The sequence below is a fragment of the Rhincodon typus genome, chromosome 27 (assembly GCF_021869965.1).
Source record: "Rhincodon typus isolate 14 chromosome 27, sRhiTyp1.1, whole genome shotgun sequence".
NCBI classification, from domain to species: Eukaryota; Metazoa; Chordata; class Chondrichthyes; order Orectolobiformes; family Rhincodontidae; genus Rhincodon; species Rhincodon typus.
Window position 1 is genome coordinate 41,849,445 of NC_063358.1, and position 20,318 is coordinate 41,869,762.

The 20,318-nt window shown below is 42.8% G+C and overlaps 1 protein-coding gene across 1 annotated transcript in view; it reads left to right on the top strand.

Moving 5' to 3' along the window:
- LOC109913043 (collagen alpha-1(XVI) chain-like) overlaps positions 1-20,318 on the top strand; it is a 60,817-nt gene that overhangs the window by 4,762 nt on the left and 35,737 nt on the right. The window contains exons 3-7 of the mRNA XM_048612965.1: positions 1,594-1,710; positions 11,025-11,084; positions 11,681-11,761; positions 15,147-15,191; positions 17,196-17,240. Coding sequence (XP_048468922.1) covers positions 1,594-1,710; positions 11,025-11,084; positions 11,681-11,761; positions 15,147-15,191; positions 17,196-17,240 — 348 coding nt within the window. The remainder of the gene's footprint in view (positions 1-1,593; positions 1,711-11,024; positions 11,085-11,680; positions 11,762-15,146; positions 15,192-17,195; positions 17,241-20,318) is intronic.

Below are 20,318 nucleotides of genomic sequence, written 5' to 3' on the forward strand. Positions count from 1 at the left end.
AGTCTATTCTGGGCCCCGCCACAGCATTGCAGTCTATTCTGGGCCCCGCCAGAGCGTTGCACTCTATTCTGGGCCCCACCAGAGCGTTGCACTCTATTCTGGGCCCAGCCACAGCATTGCAGTCTATTCTGTGCCCCATCAGAGCGTTGCAGTCTATTCTGGGCCCCACCAGAGCATTGCACTCTATTCTGGGCCCAGCCACAGCATTGCAGTCTATTCTGGGCCCCGCCACAGCGTTGCAGTCTATTCTGGGCCCCGCCAGAGTGTTGCAGTCTATTCCGGGCCCCATCAGAGCGTTCCAGTCTATTCTGGGCCCCATCAGAGTGTTGCAGTCTATTCCGGGCCCCATCAGAGCGTTGCAGTCTATTCTGGGCCCTATGCCTCAGGATGTATAGACATGGACAGACCTCTGCACATTCACTAGAATGATGAGGACAGGTTGTATTATCCAGACTTATGTATTCCTTTGTATGTAGAATATTAAAGGGTGAACTAATTGAGGGGTTTAAAGGATGTTTTAGTGATAAATTATCTGTGGTGGAGAGTGATGAACACAGGTTCATAACCTTAAATTACAGATGAGCTATTCAGAGGGATGGCAGGCAACACCTTCACATTAAGAGCAGTCAAAATTTGGAACCCCACATCAAAAAGTTTCGAGCCCATAGAGTTGTGGGGGGGTGCAGAATTGAATTCAAAATTTCAAAATTGCGATTGGTAGACTCGTGTCAGGCAAAGATACTGAGGAAGATGAGCCTTGGTGGGAAAGCACAGTTAAAGGCCAGATCTGCCAAAGTCTGATTGATGGTGACCAGGTTCAAGAGGCTCAACTGACTGTCACAAACAAAATATCAGAAAGGCGAGAAGTTGGAAGAACTTGCACCAAACTTCTCTCAAAGCTGGGAGTTCAATTGGGTAAAATGATACCAGAGAGAATGACTAAAGTGTAATTTACAAGTGGAAATCTTTTGAGAGAAGCAAATGGTTGAGAAACCCTGTGCTGTTTCTCATATGTAATCCTAATGGGTCTCAGAAGAGTAGATGTGGAGAGGATGTTTCCATTTGTGGCACAATCCAGAGCTAGGGGTCACTGTTTAAAAATCAGGGATTGTCTATTTAAAACAGAAATGAGGTGAAATTCTTTCTCTGCGTGTTGATATACTTTGTACTTGCTTCCTCAAAAGGTGATGGAAGCAGAGTCCTTGAATATTTTTCAGTCAGAGGTAGATCAATTCTTGTTCAACAAGGGAGGTAAAAGGTTATTGGGGGTAGGCAGGAGTGTGGATTTGAGGTTACAATCAGATTGAATGGCAGACCAGTCTTGAGGGGCTGAATGGCCTACTCCTAGTTCCTATACAGTGCCATATGTGCATATTGATAACGTACACATGGTGACAAATCCCTGTATGGATAATACACATTGCAGTTTATTCCTTTGTATTTAATGTAAGAGCCGCACTTGACTTTCAATGACCTGTGACGAGATGCCAGGTTCAGAATTCCAGTGTTGCTCTGTTATAACAAGAGGCTTGTGTTGCTTGTGCCTTCTTTTTAATCCTTATGGTTATTCGTGTTGGTTTCCTCTGTTTATAGACGTTTTGTGGGAACTGCTCTTCCGGATTCCCTGGAGCCCAGGCATTCACGGGGATGAAGGTGGAGCAAATCGAACATGGCACTCCCGGTGCAGCTGGTGTGGATCACTGTGAAAAGGTCAGTAAGGTCTCTGGGCCCAGCCTTTACCTTACAGCCTGTCCAGGAGAAGGCAGTGGTGTTCCCATCAGGATTTCATGCCCTGCACCATTTTAACAGCTGCCTTTCAATGAGGCTATGACACTTTGATGTTTTCAAACTCCCCTCTTCAAAAGTTGACCAAATTCAATGTTGCACATTTTCTTGGTTTTAATTCTCATCTAGTTTGGTTTCATTTGCACATTTCAGTATTGAGTTACTCACTCTTCAGTCCAAATCAAATGCAAGTTATGAATAGTAGTAATCACAACACTAATCTTTTGGAATACTGCTTTCTTGCCATCTTTCAATCAGAAAAACTACCCTTTATATTGACTTATCTTTCATGGTCACCATGTCAGCGGACCTTTAAGAGACAGGCTCATGATATCATCACTGCATCATAACATGTGACCTGAGCATATAAATGCCTTGGACTCCATCTCACCTTAAATCACTTGAAGTATGATGCTCTTGTGGAAACTTGCTGCTCTGTTGTAACTTACCAGTTTAATATTACACCAGTCACTTGTGTGCCTGAGCAATGTGATGCTTGTCCGTAATTGTTAGCTGTATTGGTGTCTGTTTTCTTTCTTTTTACTTTCATGGGATGTGGGTGTCGTTGGAAACGTTAGCATGTATTGCCCATCCTAATTGCCCTTCTCTGAGTGGCTTGTGAGGGCCATATCAGAGGGCAGTTAAGAGTTCATTACGTTACAGTAGGTCTGGAATCACACATAGGCCAGAACAGATAGGGAAGGCAGATTTCTTTCCCTAAAGGATGTTAGTGAAGTGGATGGTTATTTTAATATACTGATCAATGGTAGGTCCATAGTCACCATTGCTGAGACAAGCTTTTCAATTCCAGATTGATGAACTGAATTCACATATCATCAGCTGCTATGTTGGGATTTGAACATATATCCCTCAGGTGATTAGCTTTATGGCTCTCCATTACGAGCCCAGTGACCTTACCACCATCTTGCCCCAAATCTGTCCCCCAATCTCTTGCACTCTTCTTTACTGTGATATCCTCATCCAGTTACAGGAGGTAACACAAACATTGTCACATCTAATGAAACACCCTGCAGGAGGCAAATTCAACACCGTTTTATCAACTAGAAAGAGTTTTAGGCCATTTTAATTATTTGTATCATTGGGGAAGAAGTGATGGCTCAATGTTGAGTGTAACAATCCATTCAGCACTTTCAGCTAACTCAGTGTGAATGGCTGTGAGACCACTAGGAGGGATATCTCAGGACAGAAGTTTTAATGAGTAATGGTCAGACGTGGATGGAACAGTCACAATTTGAGCTGTTCCTCACGTTCCACTTGTGGGTTAAGTGTCCACATCTTCCCTGGGCCATTCTTAAATCCTTGAGATTTGCCCAGATTTCCCATGGAAGGTTGAAATCTATGATGTTGTTACTTGGGTCAGTTGCCAGGTTTAAGTTGGTGACGTTTGCAGTCAACCAGAGGATACTTGGTCAAGAGATGGGGCTGTCGCTGGTTTGTTGGGGTGGAGTGTGTTGTAGAGGGGAGTACAGTGGCAGAGCATCAGTGGCAGCATTGGCAGTGCCCGGAGTGGGGAATCCTTGGCGTCATCATTGCTGTACCCGGAATGGGACTCTTTGAGGCCGAGAACATCTTACAGAGACTTGGCAGAAGCTCTGGAGCCACATTTGAGACCCAAATTGAACAGAAGAAGAACTCTATTTAAGTGATTTCTTTTTATTCTTTTTGTAACTCAAAATGATGCTGGATTGTGGTGACAAAACACTTTTCAGTGTATCTTCCTAGATATATGTGACTATTGTGAAGTTGAAAAGAGTGCTTGTGATTTAGAAGGCAGGGATGTTAGATTTTACTTGTAATAATGATAGGGGAATGAGTGCACGGTCCCTTTAAAAAGTGATGTGCTTTTCTTAGCTTGGACAAATAAAAAATATGTTTGCAAGCAGCTGCTGTTGCACAGAGAGTTCTGAAATTGAAACATCCGGCTTTGTGGTTGGCAACCTAGGCTTGTTTTGATGATAAGGCAATCAGCTTGAATATCAGCCAATTAATTTAAACCAGCCACTTAGAGACTGAAAACCAATTGAATTTAAATCTGATGGTGTTGACAATCTCAGACCAATCCTATTATAAGAAAATTGACAGGTCATCAAGGATATATAAGAAGAGGGGTTTTTATTTTAAAAAATCCATGTGAGCGCGAACTGCAATCAGAAGAGTAAATCTCTTGCTATCAGAGAAATCTCTAGGCTCTCTGATTAAGCACCATCTAAATAAGGATACTGAGGCACTCTTAGATAAGATTCCTGACCCCAGAATGTAGAACTAGAAAATATCAGAGAAAAGTGTTCCTGATGAGAGAACAGCGAAGAAAGGTGTTCATGACCAGGAAACAGCCGAGAAGGCAAAGAACATTCCAGAAGACTTAACCTGGTCGTGCTTTTGAGAGTCAAAGTTTTAATTTATTTGTCTTATTACTTTGTTTTATATAAGCGGGAGTTGTATTTACTGGAACAGCACACCTTTTAGAATTTGGTTTTATTCTGGAATAGTTAGTATTGTTAGGTTTGTTAATAGGTCTGTTAATTTGTTCACTGTTAGAGTTAGATAAATAAATTGTTACCTGTTGCTTCTAAGGTGAGTATCAGGAATTGTTTTCATGTAACATCTCCTTTATAACAGATTGGGAGGCGAAAGGCAGGTTTTACCACTTTCCCATTTCCTCTAACAGATTATGAGGTGAGGTGAGCTTCTCTGGATGTTTGGGTTTTAATTATCAGAGAGGTATCGTTCTCCCCTCCATGATAGATTGTGGGCTCAAGTCTGGGATCTGGCCAGTTTGACTATGGGTTCTGAACAAATCTGGGGTACGAAAGCTTCCAGCAGATTTAAACAGACTTGGGGATTAGTGTCCTAGATCTTTAAATAAAGCTTAGAGGAGAAGTGGAAAATCTATTTCATTTTGGTGACTTGTGTTTGGTTAAATCAAAAGTGGGGGAAATGGCTCTTAACATTGCTAAAGATGTTCAGGGATCCGAGGATACTTCCCAAATTTGCCAGAAAAGTTTAGGAGGCCAGAGAAAGGACTTTTACACTTAGCAAACAGCCTAAATTTAAGTTTAACTAGGAAACCTGAAATTGTAAAGGAGTTACTCAAGCATTTAAGTATACCAGAGAAACAGGCAAGTGCGGTGGAACGAGAAAAAAATCTGACAATTAGACAATTGAAGTTGGAAGATAAAGAAGAGCCAGGGTAGAAGAGAAAGAAGGGGAACTGAAACAGTTGTAATTACAGTTACAAGCAGACAGAAGAAAGGTGAAGAAGGGAGGGAAAGGGGAAAAAAGAGGGAGAAGAAAGGGAAAGAATGTTCGAGTTGGAACTTGAAGCAAAATGACTTCAAATGGCAGAAGGAAAAGTACAAGATAGAAGTGAGGATAAGCAAACACATCATTGCCAACAGCTGAGTAGGGATATATACAAATATGTCCAAACATTACCAAATTTGATGAAAAAGATGTAGAAGTTTTTTTTTAATTTCCTTTGAGAAATTGGCATACAGATGAGCTAGCCAGAGTCTATGTGGCTGCTGTAAGTTCAGACCAAGTTGGTAGGCAGTGCTGTCAAAGGAGGTGTCAGGAGAATATGAAGGAGTAAAAAAGCCTGTTCTGAGTGCCTCTGCCCAGTACATCAGTGTTAAACGTATGACCAATGGGGAGTTCCAAACCTCAGTATACAGGAAATCAACCCATACAGATCAAATCCTCAACTTCAACAGCAACTACCCCAACGCCCACAAACAAAGCTGCATTAGGACACTATTTAAACGGGCCAGGATACACTGTAACACTCCGGAACTACGCAGGAAAGAAGAAGAACACTTATACAAAATCCTCGCTATAAACGGATATCCCCTTCATCCGCAGCAACTTCATCGCAGATGCCTACTAAACAGACAACAGGAGGACACAGTACGCCCTAACACACTGGCCACACTGCCCTACATCAAGAACATATCAGAACTCCTACGACCACTAGGAATCATGGTGGCCCATAAGCTCACAACCACTTTACGACAAACACTTACAAGGATTAAAGACTCCATTCCCACACGCAGAAGCAACTTAGTTTACAAAATACCATGCAACGACTGCCACAAACATTACATCGGACACTCAGGAAGGAAACGCCATCAGAATACACGAACATCAGCTAGCAGCAAAATGGCATGGTGAACTTTCCCTAATATCAGCACACTCAGAGAATGAAGGCCATTAGTTTAACTGGGACAAGGTAATTATAGTAGCCCAAGCCAAACATAGACACACACAGGAGTTCCTAGAGGCATGGTTCTCAACCCATAATGCAATCAACAAACACATAGAATTTGACCCCATATACAAACCCATACAGAACAGAAACGGAAATGACACTACTCAACATAACGGACCGGACTGTATAAATTCCAAGCAGAGTAGAATAACATTGCTTCATCGGAGGCTCCAGTGACGATGTCACCTAACATGGTGACGAAATGTCTGAACGAAAGCAAGCCAGCTCAGCGAGCAAGACAACAACCTCATAATCTGTGGAATAAATGGAGAGAGGATTAGTGTTCGTCTGTGTAAGCTCAGGCTAGAAATTCCAGTCAAGACTGAAGGTGACTGTGGGAGTGATTAAAAGAGTGTCAGTTACAGTTAAAGCAAGAAGGAAAAACCAAAGAGAAAGATGAAGGAGTTGAGGTCCAATTAGCTGATACCCTGGTTGACAAAATGATAAAGCACAAACCTAAAGAGGTAGAGGATCAGGCAGAGGTGTTTAGTTCTGAAAGACTAATGGAGTTACAACAAAAAGATGAGACAATAAAATATTTATATCACAAAGTCTACTTGGAAATGGAATCAGAATGTATTCCAGAATGCTATTAACTAAGGATAAAATCTTAAGGTGGAAATGGAGACCTCAGCAGGTTAGTGCAGTGGAGAAATGGGCGGAAGTTCACCAGATTGTGTTGCCAGTAGCAAACAGACAGGAAGTATTATGGGTAGTACATGAATTACCTGTAGGAGGTCATCTAGGAGTGAGGAAGACTCAGGCTAAGATACAGAAGGATTTCCATTGGCCTAGATTACATAAAGATGTGATTGAATTTTGCTGTACCTGTCATACATGTCAGATGGTAGGAAAGCCACAGGCAGCAATAAAACCAATACCTTTGATGCCAATTCCTGCATTCGAAGAACCTTTTATGTGGGTTATAATTGATTGTGTAGGTCCCCTTCATAAACAAAGAGTGGAAACCAGTATTTGCTAACCATAATGGATATGTCTACCAGGTTTCCGGACGCAATTCCATTATGGAATGTCAAGGCAAAAGTCAGATCAAAGGTCCAATTTTACTACCAAATTGTTTAAGGAGGTCATGGATAGTTTAGGCATCAAACACTTTAAATCAAATGCGTACCATCCTGAATCCCAGGGAGCATTCGGAAGGTGGCATCAGACCCTAAAGACAATGCTGAGGGCTTATTGCCAGGATTACCCAAATGATTAGGATAAAGATATCCCATTTATATTATTTGCGATTAGAGATGCTCCAAATGAATCGACTTAGTTTACTCCATTTGAATTGACATTCGGACGTAAAGTAAGAGGCCTTTAAAATTAATTAAAGAAAAGTTGATAGGTCCGAAGTCAGAGATCTCACAGTTGGCTTATATATCTGAGGTGGGAGAAAGATTAAACCGAGTGGTGAAGTAGCAACACAGCATTTGAAGGTGGTACAGCACCTAATGAAGCAAGAAGCAGATAAGAAATCTAAAATTTGTACGTTTGCCCATGGGGATACAGTATTGGTGCTGTTACCAGTGAAAGGAGATCCCTTCCAAGCAAGGTTTAGTGGTCCCTATCAGATTGAAAAGAAATTAAGTCAGGTGAATTATCTGGTAAAGATGCCAGATAGGAAAATACTTTATCAGATATGTCGCGTGAACATGCTGAAACCCTACTATGACAGGGAAAGGGAACCAGAGAAACAGGTAATAGTTACTGTCACTCAGAGTGAGGAATCAAATCCAGATGATGTACATTTTGATGTGCCTCAGAATAAATTGAATAATGAGGAAGCCCTGAATGATTGGGATAGGACAGTAAGCTAATTGTCTCAGGAACAGAGGACTGAATTGAAATAAAAACAGAAGTTAAGGTAAAGCTCAGCAGGTACGGCAGCATCTGCGAAGAAAAATCAGAGTTAACGTTTCGGGGTCCGGTGACCCTTCCGTTAATGCTGATTTTTCTTCACATGTGCTGCCAGACCTGCCCCTGAGCTTTTCCGGCAACTTCTACTTTTGTTCCTGATGCAGTTCTTTCGGTTTTTATTTGGACTGAATTCAAAAACTTGTTACAACGATATGAGGACATGTGTAGAAATAGAACGGGGAGGACGAATACTATAATACATGAGTTGATGGAGGGAATGCTGTTCCGATAAAACAACCCCCCAAATGCTTAATCCTCTCAAAGCAACACAGGTACAGAAGGAAGTGGAAGCGATGCTCCAAGAAGACATCTTTGAGCTGAGTCAAAGTGAATGGAGTTCGCCGATCATGTTGGTTCTCAAACCTGATGGTACTCAATGATTCCGTGTGCATTATCAGAACGTCAATGCCGTGACTAAGTCAGACACAAACCCAATTCAAGGCTGGAGGACTGTGTGGAAAAAGTTGGACAAGCCACTTACATCACAAAGTTAGACTTACTTCACGGTCACTGGCAAGTACCTTTGTCAGACAGAGCGAAAAAAGTTTCTGAATTTGTAACTCCAAATGGTCTGTATCAATTTAAAGTAAAGCCCTTTTTTAATGAAGACCGCACCAGCCACATTTCAAAGACTTATGAATAGAGTTGGCAAGATTGACTAATTGTGCCGTCGATATAGATGACTTAGTGATCGTTCACCCCCATTTGTGGAAAGATCACATGGTACATTTGGCAGAGCTCTTTGAGAGACTATGGAAGGCAAACCTGGTCATATATTTAGCGAAAACAGAATTTGCGAAGGTAGAAGTGACATTCTTAGGGCACAACATTGGATATGGCCGGATGACACCGAGGAACATGAAGACGAAGACCATTGAGGAATTTCCAAGACCATCCTCTAAGAAAGAGGTGCTATGATTTTTGGGACTGAGCGGAGTCTACCTGAAGTTTGTACCAAACATTAGTAGTGTGGTGGCACCATTGACAGATTTGATAAAGAAGAACATGGAATTTCGGGGGACAGAACAATGCCAGGAGGCATTTAAGAATTTAAAAGCTGTGTTAACCATCGCACCGGTTTTAGCCACACCAAATTTCTGGAAACCCTTTAAAGTCACTATCCACGCAAGCGATATAGGGATTGGAGCTGCGTTGTTATGTTGGTTGGTGGGGTGGGGCGGGGTGGAGAGATGATTGTGGTGTTGAAAGGCTAATCAGTTATTTTTTCCATATCCAACAGAGAAAATATTCAACCTTTGAAAAAGAGTTAATTAATTTGGCACTGGCCTTACAACATTTTAATGTTTACGTTGCGAACAATGTATCGGAAACAGTTGTGTACACTGATCACAACCCTTCAACATCGTTGGAAAGATTTAAGGACAAGAACACAAGACTATTTCATTGGAGTCTTATGTTACAAGCATTTATTTTACAGATCGTACATGTTGCACATCGTGAAAATATTATTGCAGATGCATTTTTGCGAGTTTAAAAGAAAATGTGTATATAAGATAGAAATGGTAGTGTTCAATGTTATATATGTAAATAGAAATAGTATGAAATGTGAAACTCTAGTTTATGCATTATGTATTTAATAATAATGGTGATAAGCTTTAACAAAAAAACCTTTTCATAATGATGGTTCAATTTTTTCTTAAGCGGTGAGGTGTTGTGGAGAGTATTTATGAATTAGAAGGCAGGATGTTAGAAGTTATTTGTAAAAATGATAGGGGGATGAGTGCATGGCCCCTATAAGAGGTGATGTGCATTTCTTAGCTTGGAGATATTAAAAAAGTGTTTGCAAGCAGCTGCTGTTGCACAGAGAGTTCTGAAATTAAAACATTCGGTTGTGTGGTTGGCAACCTAGGCTTGTTTTGATGTTCAGGCAATCAGCTTGAATATCAGCCGATTAATTTAAACCAGCCATTTAGAGACTGAAAACCAATTGAATTTAAATCTGATGGTGTTGACAACCTCAGATCAATCCTATTATAAGAAAATTGACAGGTCATCAAGGGTATATAAGAAGAGGGTTTTTTTTTTTGAAAATCAGTGTGAGCGCAAACTGCCATCGGAAGAGTAAATCTCTTGCTGTCACAGAAATCTCTAAGCTCTCTGATTTAGCACCATCTAAATAAGGATACTGAGGCACTCTTAGATAATATTCCTGACACCAGAATGTGGAACTGGAGAACAGCAGAGAACAGTGTTCCTAATGAGAGAACAGCGAAGAAGGGCGTTCATGACCGGAAAACAATGGAGAAGGCAAAGAACATTCCGGAAGCCTTAACCTGGCTGTACTTTTGAGAATCAAAGTTTTTAATTTATTTCTCTTATTACTTTGGTTTATATAAGCAGGACTTCTATTTATTGGAACAGCATGCCACTAAAAGTTTGTTGTATTCAGGAATTGTTTGATTTGTTAGTAGGTCTATTAATTGTTAACTGTTAAAGTTAAATAAATAAATTGTTACTTGTTGCTTATAAAATGAGTATCAGGGATTGCTTTCATTTAACCTCTCCTTTATAACAGAATAGGAGGTGAAAGGCAGGGTACACCTCTCTTCCCATTTCTTCTAACAGATTATAGGCGAATTGTTTTGGTTTTAATTATCAGAGAGGTGTCATTCTCCCCACTGTAACAATGATAATAAAATCATTCATTTGTTTGTAGTTTGCTGGAGATGATTAGCCATCAGCCTTGTGTGACATCTCCTGAGCCAGATTGTAAAAAAAAAACTTTTAGGGACATTAGAACCAACAAAGGCTACCTCCTGGACCCCACCTCCCCAGTACCCAAATCCTTTAAAAAGAAACAAAACCACAGGTAAATACTGGTCATCAATTGAGGAAACAACTCTGAAAATCCTCCCCGACCCTAAATCAATGGAAGGAGGAGTTATGTGTAGCTATAGAGGGGCGCATCACCTTTACAGAACAAGGCAAGCTATCACTTCAAGAATGAAGAGCAAACCTGGCCTTAGTCATTTTAATGTAATGTCTCTATTGCTCTCCTCCACAGTGCAAGCAGCAGCAGCAACAGCAAAACCAAGAAGAACTTCCCAGAATGGAGGAACAGCTGGTATGTACCATATAACATCAGTCTCACGTGCATGCACCAGCATTCTGTGTTCCTGTGGTCTTTTGGGGAGAATCTGAATGGTCAAGACAATGGGATGTAGCAGGCACTGTAGCTGCTCCTTTCCTGTCAACATCTTTACAGTGAACAGTGGCTAGAATGTTGGACAAAGAGTGGCCTGGGAGTGATTGATGGCATCAGTGCAGAGGGAGCTTTACTCTGTATCTAACTCTCCTGATATCCATACATTCCTATTCTCTGAGTTATTCATCATGCTGCCATAGATTGTGCTTTGGGGATCTGTCGCTAACTTGACTATTGTTTCATCTTTGTGATTGGCTGTGAGTCTGAGTGCCTCAGCCTCTTCTTTGGAGCACCCCATAAAGATACCAAAAGGAAACAATGAGAGCCGTGTCCTTCACTGTGAACTTTGCCACTTTCTGCTGCAGATTGGTCACTTTCTGTACCTCACCCATCACTATTGATGAAGGTACACTGCAGCAGAGAAGCAAGTGACCCTATTGCAGCCAGCAGTGTGACAGCAGAGGAGCAAGATGGGAAAATGCTACTAATCAGAACCATTTGTTATTGTTTTCCAGCCAAACAATAGAGAATGTGGATATCCAGGACTACCTGGGATGCCTGGTCCTCCAGGTGAAAGAGGAGTAAAAGGAGAACAGGTAAGGCCACAAGATGTAAAGGCAGACGAATAGGACCAGCACATATTGAACCACATGTCTGGACAGCTTGGTTATAGTTTAATAAGTGCCTTTTGCTGCACAGTAGACAATTCTTTCATCTGTTGCCTCAATGTTCTTTGTCCTCTTCAACCTTCACTTCAGTTACTGACTGCTGCTTCTTGCATTTGAAAATAGGATCAGGAAAAAAAATCACTGTAGCCCTCAAGCCTATCTGATACTCATTGAGGTCATGGCTGACTTGTATCATAACTCCATCCACCTACCCTGGCTCCATAATCCTCAATATCCTTGGTTAACAATCCTCAATCAATCTGTGACTGTAATTATTAATTTAGTGAGTAGCTACTGCTTTTTGTGGAGGATATCATTTGCACATCGACCATCGTCTGCCTGGAGACACGTTTTCTGACTTCTGTCCTGAATGCTCCCGTTCTTTGTTATTCACTCATGGGATGAGTGCAACATATAGTGGGGCCAGCATTTATTTCCCACCCCTAATAGCTCTGGAGAAGATGGCAGTGAGTCATCTTCTTCAACTGCTCCAGTCCTTGACACCTTCTGAATTCCCCCACCAGCAGAAAATCCTCCTCTCTCACCAATCTTTTGATTTATTTCAAAAACCTAAAAGTCTCTTCTTATATTTCAGGAAAAATGGTCATCTCATAGTCTAATCTTAGTTCCTAGTTCCATCCCTATTCCACCTCATTCTTCCACAGAATCTACAGGTGGTAAAACTCAATTCCTTCAAAAATTCTATGCACCAAACTTGCTAACATTACTTTGTCTCAAATACTTTCCTCTTCTTTTCAACCTGTCTGTTTTCTGATTTTGCAACAATGCTGTTTTAAAAAAAAACGCTGATGCAACTTTTAAGAAACAAGAAAGTTCTTCAGTCACTTGCAGAGGAAGGTGTTGGACAGGGCTCCCTGCTGGGAGACTGTTCCTGGTCTCAGAGCCAGGAGATTAGACACACTTGAGTCCTCAAGAATAAGGGAATGTTTGTCATTTCCTGCACACATGAGATCACGGTACTGTAAATTTGAATTTAAAACCTCGAAAAGAGCACCAGACATTTTCCCATAAGTGGGAAAAACCTTGGTGTTGGTTCAGATTACAGCTCTGCAAAATCCCCTGATCATTGGGATCAGCATTGACAGGCTTAGTGTAGTTTGTATTCAATGTCCAACAGTATTTTCATCAGTTCGGGCGGGTTTTGGAAGCAAGGTTAGAGAGGTTGTGGGGAAACCTGAGAACTCAGGAATGTCCTGACACCTAAGGTACATTCTTATCTTGCTACATGCTGCATTATAAAGTAAATGTGTTATGAGCTACAGTGATAGACCATAGGGCTATCCTGGAAAGGCAGATAAACCAGTTCATTGACCAATGTTGGAATATCGAGTTATACAGAATGGAAAGGTGCCCTTCAGCCCATTGAGTCTGCACTGGTTGTTGTACAAGTGTTGAGTATTTTCAAAATTATGCAGAAAACTGTTGAAAACAGTGTTTGTGAAGGTTGATTTCAATAGACTCCTTTAACTTAGAAAATAAATGTGTCTCTTCTTTAAACATGGGGTTAAAATAATCAGCCACCAGTCCTACTCGTTTAGAGAATTGATAGACCATTTGCTTTGAAATTTTTAAAAAAAGTGATTTTCTTCCCCCTGCCAAGTTCAATAGACTCCAGTATCTGAACTGTGATGGTTTGTTTTGATAGAGCCAATTATGAACGTTTGGTTGAGTTTCAAAAGCTAATGAAGCCCTTTGCTCAGTCGATAATTGTTTACATGGTTGTTCAGAGGACCAAGAGCATTGGCAGTTTTAAAAGAATATAATAGTATTGTTTGTCTATGATGTGGTTTCTGAATAGATGTTTGTTTTCATAATGTAATGATTAATTAAGGAGGATTTAAGATGTTTCCGGTGGTACGAGAGATATTCTTTCTGTACAGTATGAATGACTGCGTATTTGATTGGAAGTTCTGTTAGATTGTTAGATGTTCTTTATTTTAAATTCATTTTCAATGTTTCAGATTACTGTTACATGGCCCTTGAGTCTACATAAGGTGGAAACTGAGTGAATGGTTATGGAGGATACCTGGGGCTATGGAAGGGAATTGGTGATAGATGGGGAGAGAGGGGAGTTAAGGGTTGAAGGGCACAAAAATGATCAGCAGAGCTCAGCCAAAGTCCCTGAAAAGCAAGATAAGCCTTGTATCCAGCCTGTCTCAGCACCCACCCACCTCAGGCCTCTGAAAGAGGAGGCAGGTCCAAATTGAGCCCAGTTGGAAATCTGGGGTAGGCAGTGAGGATGATGTATTGATGGGGTGGCGGGGGGTGGTGGAGTGGTGGTGGTGGGGGGTGGGGGTTGCTGGTGGGGGGTGGGTAGGTGTGGGGGGGGGGGGGGGGGGGGGTAGGTGTGGGGGGAATGGGCGAAAGGGTCAGGATGGTGGCTAGTGAATTGGAAACTGCCCTGACATGTATTTCCCAAATCTGAGACTGGGCAGCATGGTGGCTCAGTGATCAACACTGCTGCCTCACAGCACATAGGACCCGGGTTCGATTCCACTCTCGGGCGACTGTCTGTGTGAAGTTTGCACATTCTCCCCGTGTCTGTGTGGGTTTCCTCTGGGTGCTCCGGTTTCCTCCCACAGTCCAAAGATGTGCAGGTTGGGTAGATTGGTCATGCTAAATTGTTTGTAGTGTTCAGGGATGTGTAGATTAGGTGGATTATAGGGCTTGGGTCTGGGTGAGATACTCTGAGGGTCAGTGTGGACTTGTTGGGCCGAAGGGCCTGCTTCCACACTGTAGGGATTCTATGAACTATGAAATCAGTAGCTAGAATTTCCATTCCAGGAATAAACTCTGCTTCTCTACTACAGAAGGTGATTAAGGCCAAAATGTTGAATGTTTTCATGAGGGAGTTAGATATAGTTCTTAGGGCTAAAGGGATCAAAAGGGTATTGCTGGGGGGAGGGTGGGAGATGCTGGAAAAGGGTACTGAGTTGGATAATCAGCCATGAACATACTGAATGGTGGAAGGGGCCAAATGTCCTGCTCCTGCTCCTATTTTCTATGTTTCTATGAGGTAACTGAGCAATCATCTTGAAGAGGAGTGTGTGAAAATAAAACAATAAAATATTAAGCTGTAGAAATTCAAAACTGGTGAAAAGTAATTTTAGGCTTGAAATCAGAAAACAGTTCACCTCATAATGAGAAGCAGAGTGTTAGGACCTTCTTAAATTAAGTAAGACAGTCCAATTGAGCTTCCTCATTGATTATTATGTTGTGGCTTCATGCAGAGATGCACAGGACCTGCACAGTTGTGTAATTTGCACTAAAAGGAACAACTCTCTCTTTCCAGGGGCCTACAGGTCAGAGAGGATATGCTGGGCCCCCAGGGCCTCCTGTAAGTATTGTTTTAACCTGCGCAGCCAGGACAAGTATAGCTCATTTCACAAGCAAGCCACTAGAATGTCATAGTCAGTTCCTCCACCTCAGAATATGTCCTCTGTCCAGTCTATGGGCCGATACATGAAGAATCACATGGACCATAAATATTGCCTGCACGAGTTTCCCTGCAGCAACTTCCCCACCCCAACCACCATCCACCTCCTTCCCACACCCCACACCCCCCATCGACACACACACACACACACACACACACACACACACAATCTCTCTCTCTCTCTCTCTCTCTCTCACACACACACACTCACACTCTCTCTCTCACACACACACTCACTCTCACACACACACTCACTCACTCACTCTCACACTCACACTCACACGCACACACTCACTCACTCACACATGCACACACACACTCACTCACTCACACTCAGACTCACACACTCACTCACTCACACACACACACACACACACACACACACTCACTCACTCACTCTCACACTCAGACTCACACACTCACACACACTCAGTCACACACACGCACACACACACACTCACACTCACACACACACTCACTCGCTCACACACTCACACACTCTCGCTCACTCACTCACTCTCTCTCTCACATACACACTCACTCACTCTCACTCTCTCTCTCACTCTCTCACTCTCTCACTCACTCTCTCACTCTCTCACTCTCTCACTCACTCTCTCACTCTCTCACTCACTCTCTCTCACATACACACACAGAGCCCCCTGCTCCTCCATCATGTACTTCGCTGAGTGGTATCAGAGTAAGTTAGAAGGAGCTACTTTTAATGTCATGAGGGTTACTAAACAGGGGATACAGGTTTTAGAGATTTGACAAAGCAAACACAGTGGAACGGAGCATTTTCTCCCTCACAATGACCTGTTGACATCAAGAATGCACCACCTGTAACTCCAGGTGAAGGACTAGGTCAAATAAGAGCTCACAGGTGGAAGGCCAAGGCTGGGATCAGTGCGCAGCAGCCCAGGAGATGATAAGGTGTTAGTGCCAGGGTGTAAAGACAATGGGGAGAGTTACTGGGTGTGAGATGGAAAACCTTTGGGCAAGGTCAGCCAGAGAGTTCCTTGTAAAGCCTGGAGTGTAACTCCAGCTGCTTTTAGCCCACAAGGAACCGTGCAAAATGATTAAACCTTCGCAGCCTGGACCTCTTCAGACTCACAAACTCCCTTCTGACTACCTTGGCATGGGGGATTGGGTGACAAGCCTTTGTTCCTCTGCTCAGGCCTCAAGCTAAAATACCATATCAGGGCCTAGTGCTGCCAGTCTGGGGCATGTGTTCCACTTGGTGATTGGCTCATGAGGGGGAGGCAGACACATCGACAATAAGTTCAGCGACATCCCCATATTGATCTGCATGGCACAGAGGGGGCAGAGCAAATTATAATCCCAGCCAATGAGTCTTGGTGCCACTAAGGAGAGGTAAGAACAGCCAAAAAGCTCAGACACTGATGTGCCTGTGAATGTAATTGCTGTATATATTCATTAGCTGTAAGAAATGTTTGCTGGATTCTTCAAATGTTGCCATATCCACATCCAATTTCTCAAATTACACAGGGTAACTTAAACATTGCTACAGCAGGTAAAATATCCTCCTGGAGATAAACCAACATCAGAGTGAATTAGCTTTGTTTCTGAGCTTGGCAGTGCAGGCTGGCCACTTTCTGTGAGATTCCAGAGTCCAGCAGGGTATTGCCAAATCTGTAAGTGTCAGCCCCATTCACAGAGAGAGGAGAGAACGTGGGAAGAGACTCACGGAGAAAGGCCACAGGTGAACAGAAGAGAGTTGCTATCATAGATGGACAGTTACGTAATAGCGACCACAGGGGTCAATGCTCAGGAGGTAACAAGCTCATAATTCCTTACTCTTCACCTCATACCTTTGTGGGTTTATCCTCTGTCCTCCTCCACTTTCTGACACAATTTGAAACTAATTGAAAATGCTTCTTCCTTCAGGGCCCCCCTGGATTTCCTGGTGGTCCTGGAACCACAGGTTTGCCTGTAAGTATCCCAGGGACAAAGTGTCCTTTTCGTTTTGGTGTGGGACTCTTAGGGATGAGGTAGAGGTATAAGCTACATTAAGCACCTTACTGATAACAGTCACATGAGGAATGCCAATTAACGAAGACCAGGATAAATGGGCACCAATAAGAATTGTGGTTGTTTAAAACACTGCAATGTCCTGCCCTCACACCCCACATCCATCACAAAAGATCCTATTTCAGGTAATTATTAATGCTCAGAGAAATTCCCCAAATCAGGAGGATGAAACCTGCAAAGAGGTTTTACAAGTGAACCACTCACCTGATGTCACAAGTAGCCCAAGGATATGCCACATATTAACAAGTCCTTCTGGGTAGGGATATAGGCCAGGATCTGGATCTTCCTGGTGTCTGTCCCACTGAAACAAGCCTTCTGACCCAACGGATTAGTTACCCTGCTGATACACTAAGAAGATTAAGTGTGTCCAGATTGAGAGGCAATATTTGCATTATTGCTGGTGCACATTCAAAGATTCCTGGGTCAGAAGGTCCAGGTTGAAATCCCACCTGCCCTAGAGGTGTATCTTAACAGAGATTAAATATAAAACTGAAAGAACTGTACATGCTGGAAATCAGAAACAAGTACAAAAATTGCTGGAAATCTCAGCAGGTCTGGCAGCAATAATGGAGAGAAAGCAGAGTTAACATTTCGGGTCCAGTGATCCTTCTTCAGAACACCTGTACGTATCAAATGATACTGGATGAAGTATAAATAAATAAGTCCACCAGGTTGAATATAAACCTTAAAGAGACATTCAAAGACTGTTGTGGCGCAGTGGTAGTGTCCCTACTTCTGAACCAGAAGCTCCACATTAAACCTGCCCTGAACTACAATATGTCCAAACAGTTTGATTAAAAATAATGTGTTTCTTCAAGAGACATTCAACATTTGAAGTGACAGCCTTGGATCTCAGCTGAGTCAGAATGTCATGGGATCAAACTTGGAGATCTCAGCATTGAATAAAGCCTGGCATTTCTGTGCCGTGCTAAGGGAGTGCTGCACTGTCAAATATTTCACCTTTCACAGAATATGTTAAAACTGAGCTCACAAATAGCCCCTGAGGTGAATGCAAAAGAAAGAAAGAGGGAAAGTTCTCCCAGAATCATACCCAAATATTATCACTCAGCTTGAATACATTTATTGACACTGGTGATGAGTTGTAGAGTTGGGAACTAGACAGTGATAGGGTAGATTTTAATGCACTCACTCTGGTGAATTTGGTGATGCTAAGTGCCTTCTAATCAGACAGAAGGATGGCAGATGGAGACCCCAACCTGAACCCTGACCCTAACCCTAACCTCTGCCCTGAATAAATCAATGGCAAGAAGGCCATGGACCCCATTTTGCCCTAAATTGAAGAATTTAAGGAGCAGTTCCGCCCTTGCTCTTGACTTCCTGCCCTCAGGAACTCACTTCTGCACCTCCCACCATCATTGACTTGTGGTCAGGGTCCCTCAGGGTAGGTCCATTTCCAGCAGCAGCCACCCCTGTTGTGGGTACTGCCAGACCATGCACAGCTACTGCCCTCTGGGTGGTAACACTCACACCTCTCCATCCCCTTCCCCACCCCTGGTATCTTAGTCATAGGGGAAAGCCTGTCACTGCAGCCAGTGGGTGAGACCTCTCTCACTTCATGATATCTCACTTTTTAATTAATTCTGATCAAAACTAGACATCTGGTCTCCTTCTTCAACAGCTGATTGTAAGAGGCTTAGCAATAATCCTTTATCACAGGAGATACAGTACTGTTACTACAGGAAATACAATACTGTTAACACAGGAGATACAGTGACTGTTATCACAGAAACAGAGCTGCAAAACCCTCACTATTTGCTGATTACAGGTTCTACATCCTGTATCCAGTGTTCACTTTAATTTTCTTCCCAGCTGCACAGGCCCATGCACAGCAGGGACTTCCAGAAACAGATACCAACGCCACAGTTATCATGCTGACTCTGAAAGCCGTGCATAGTATATCAAAGCAGCTAAGCACGAACACAGCCCTGCAGCTAAGAGGGAACGTTGGTCTTGATTACTTGCTCATTAGCATATTCTCTCTTAAAGTGGTATCATAACACATTCCTCTGCCCTCCTCCCCACTCCTGCCTTGCCCTCCCCTATCTTCCCCTCTACCCTATCCCTCTCCTGACCTACCCTCCTGTACACTGTTCTGCCCTATCCTCTCCTCTCCCACCACTTTGTCTCTCTCCCTCTCCTCTCCCCTCTCCTCTGTGCTATCTCCTCTCCCTTCTGCTCCCCATGCCTCTTCTCTTCCACTCCTTCCCCCGCTGGGTCCAATTTGCCAATGTACCCGACGAGCAGGTACAAAAAGGAAGGGTATGGAGGAGACCTACTTTGATGCAATTGGCAGCACTTGGGAACATCTCAAAATGTTGTACGGTAATTTTTGTAATATCTGAAACACACTGGCAAATTTATACACAGCAAGCTCCCAAAAAACAGCAAGTGATAAGGAGCAGATAATGTATCTTGGATAATTATTGGCCATTCCTTCTTCAAATAATACCAAATGATCTTTTACATCCACATGAGAGGTTCAGTAGAATCACTGTTAAAGTTGTACTCTGTAAATCAGCACAGCGAGCTTCAGTCTGTTTTCCAGTGGCCAGGCCTCTGGAGCGGGACTCGAACCTCTGACCTTCTGACTCAGAGCCAGGAGTGGTCTCACTCTGGCTGCTGTGCAGGTTATGATGTAGACTGACAGAGGAGATGTGAGGAAACAGATCCCAGGATGAATGGTCTGTCGCTGTCCCTTCGATTCACAGAAGAGGTCTCAGTGAGCCGGAGCCAGGGTGAGGCAGCAGGGGCAGAGGTACAGCAAGGTGTCCTGCCACTTTTATGTCACATTATATTTGACAGGGCAGTAGTTACACATAACAGGATTTGAAGAAGATTTTACGGTGGAATATACCTGTGTGCAGATTATACATTGAAAACACTGCAGGGAGGACAGCAGAGAATCTAGTCCAACATCAGGTTCTCACTCAGACAAAAGCCATTGCTAAAAGGAGTTAA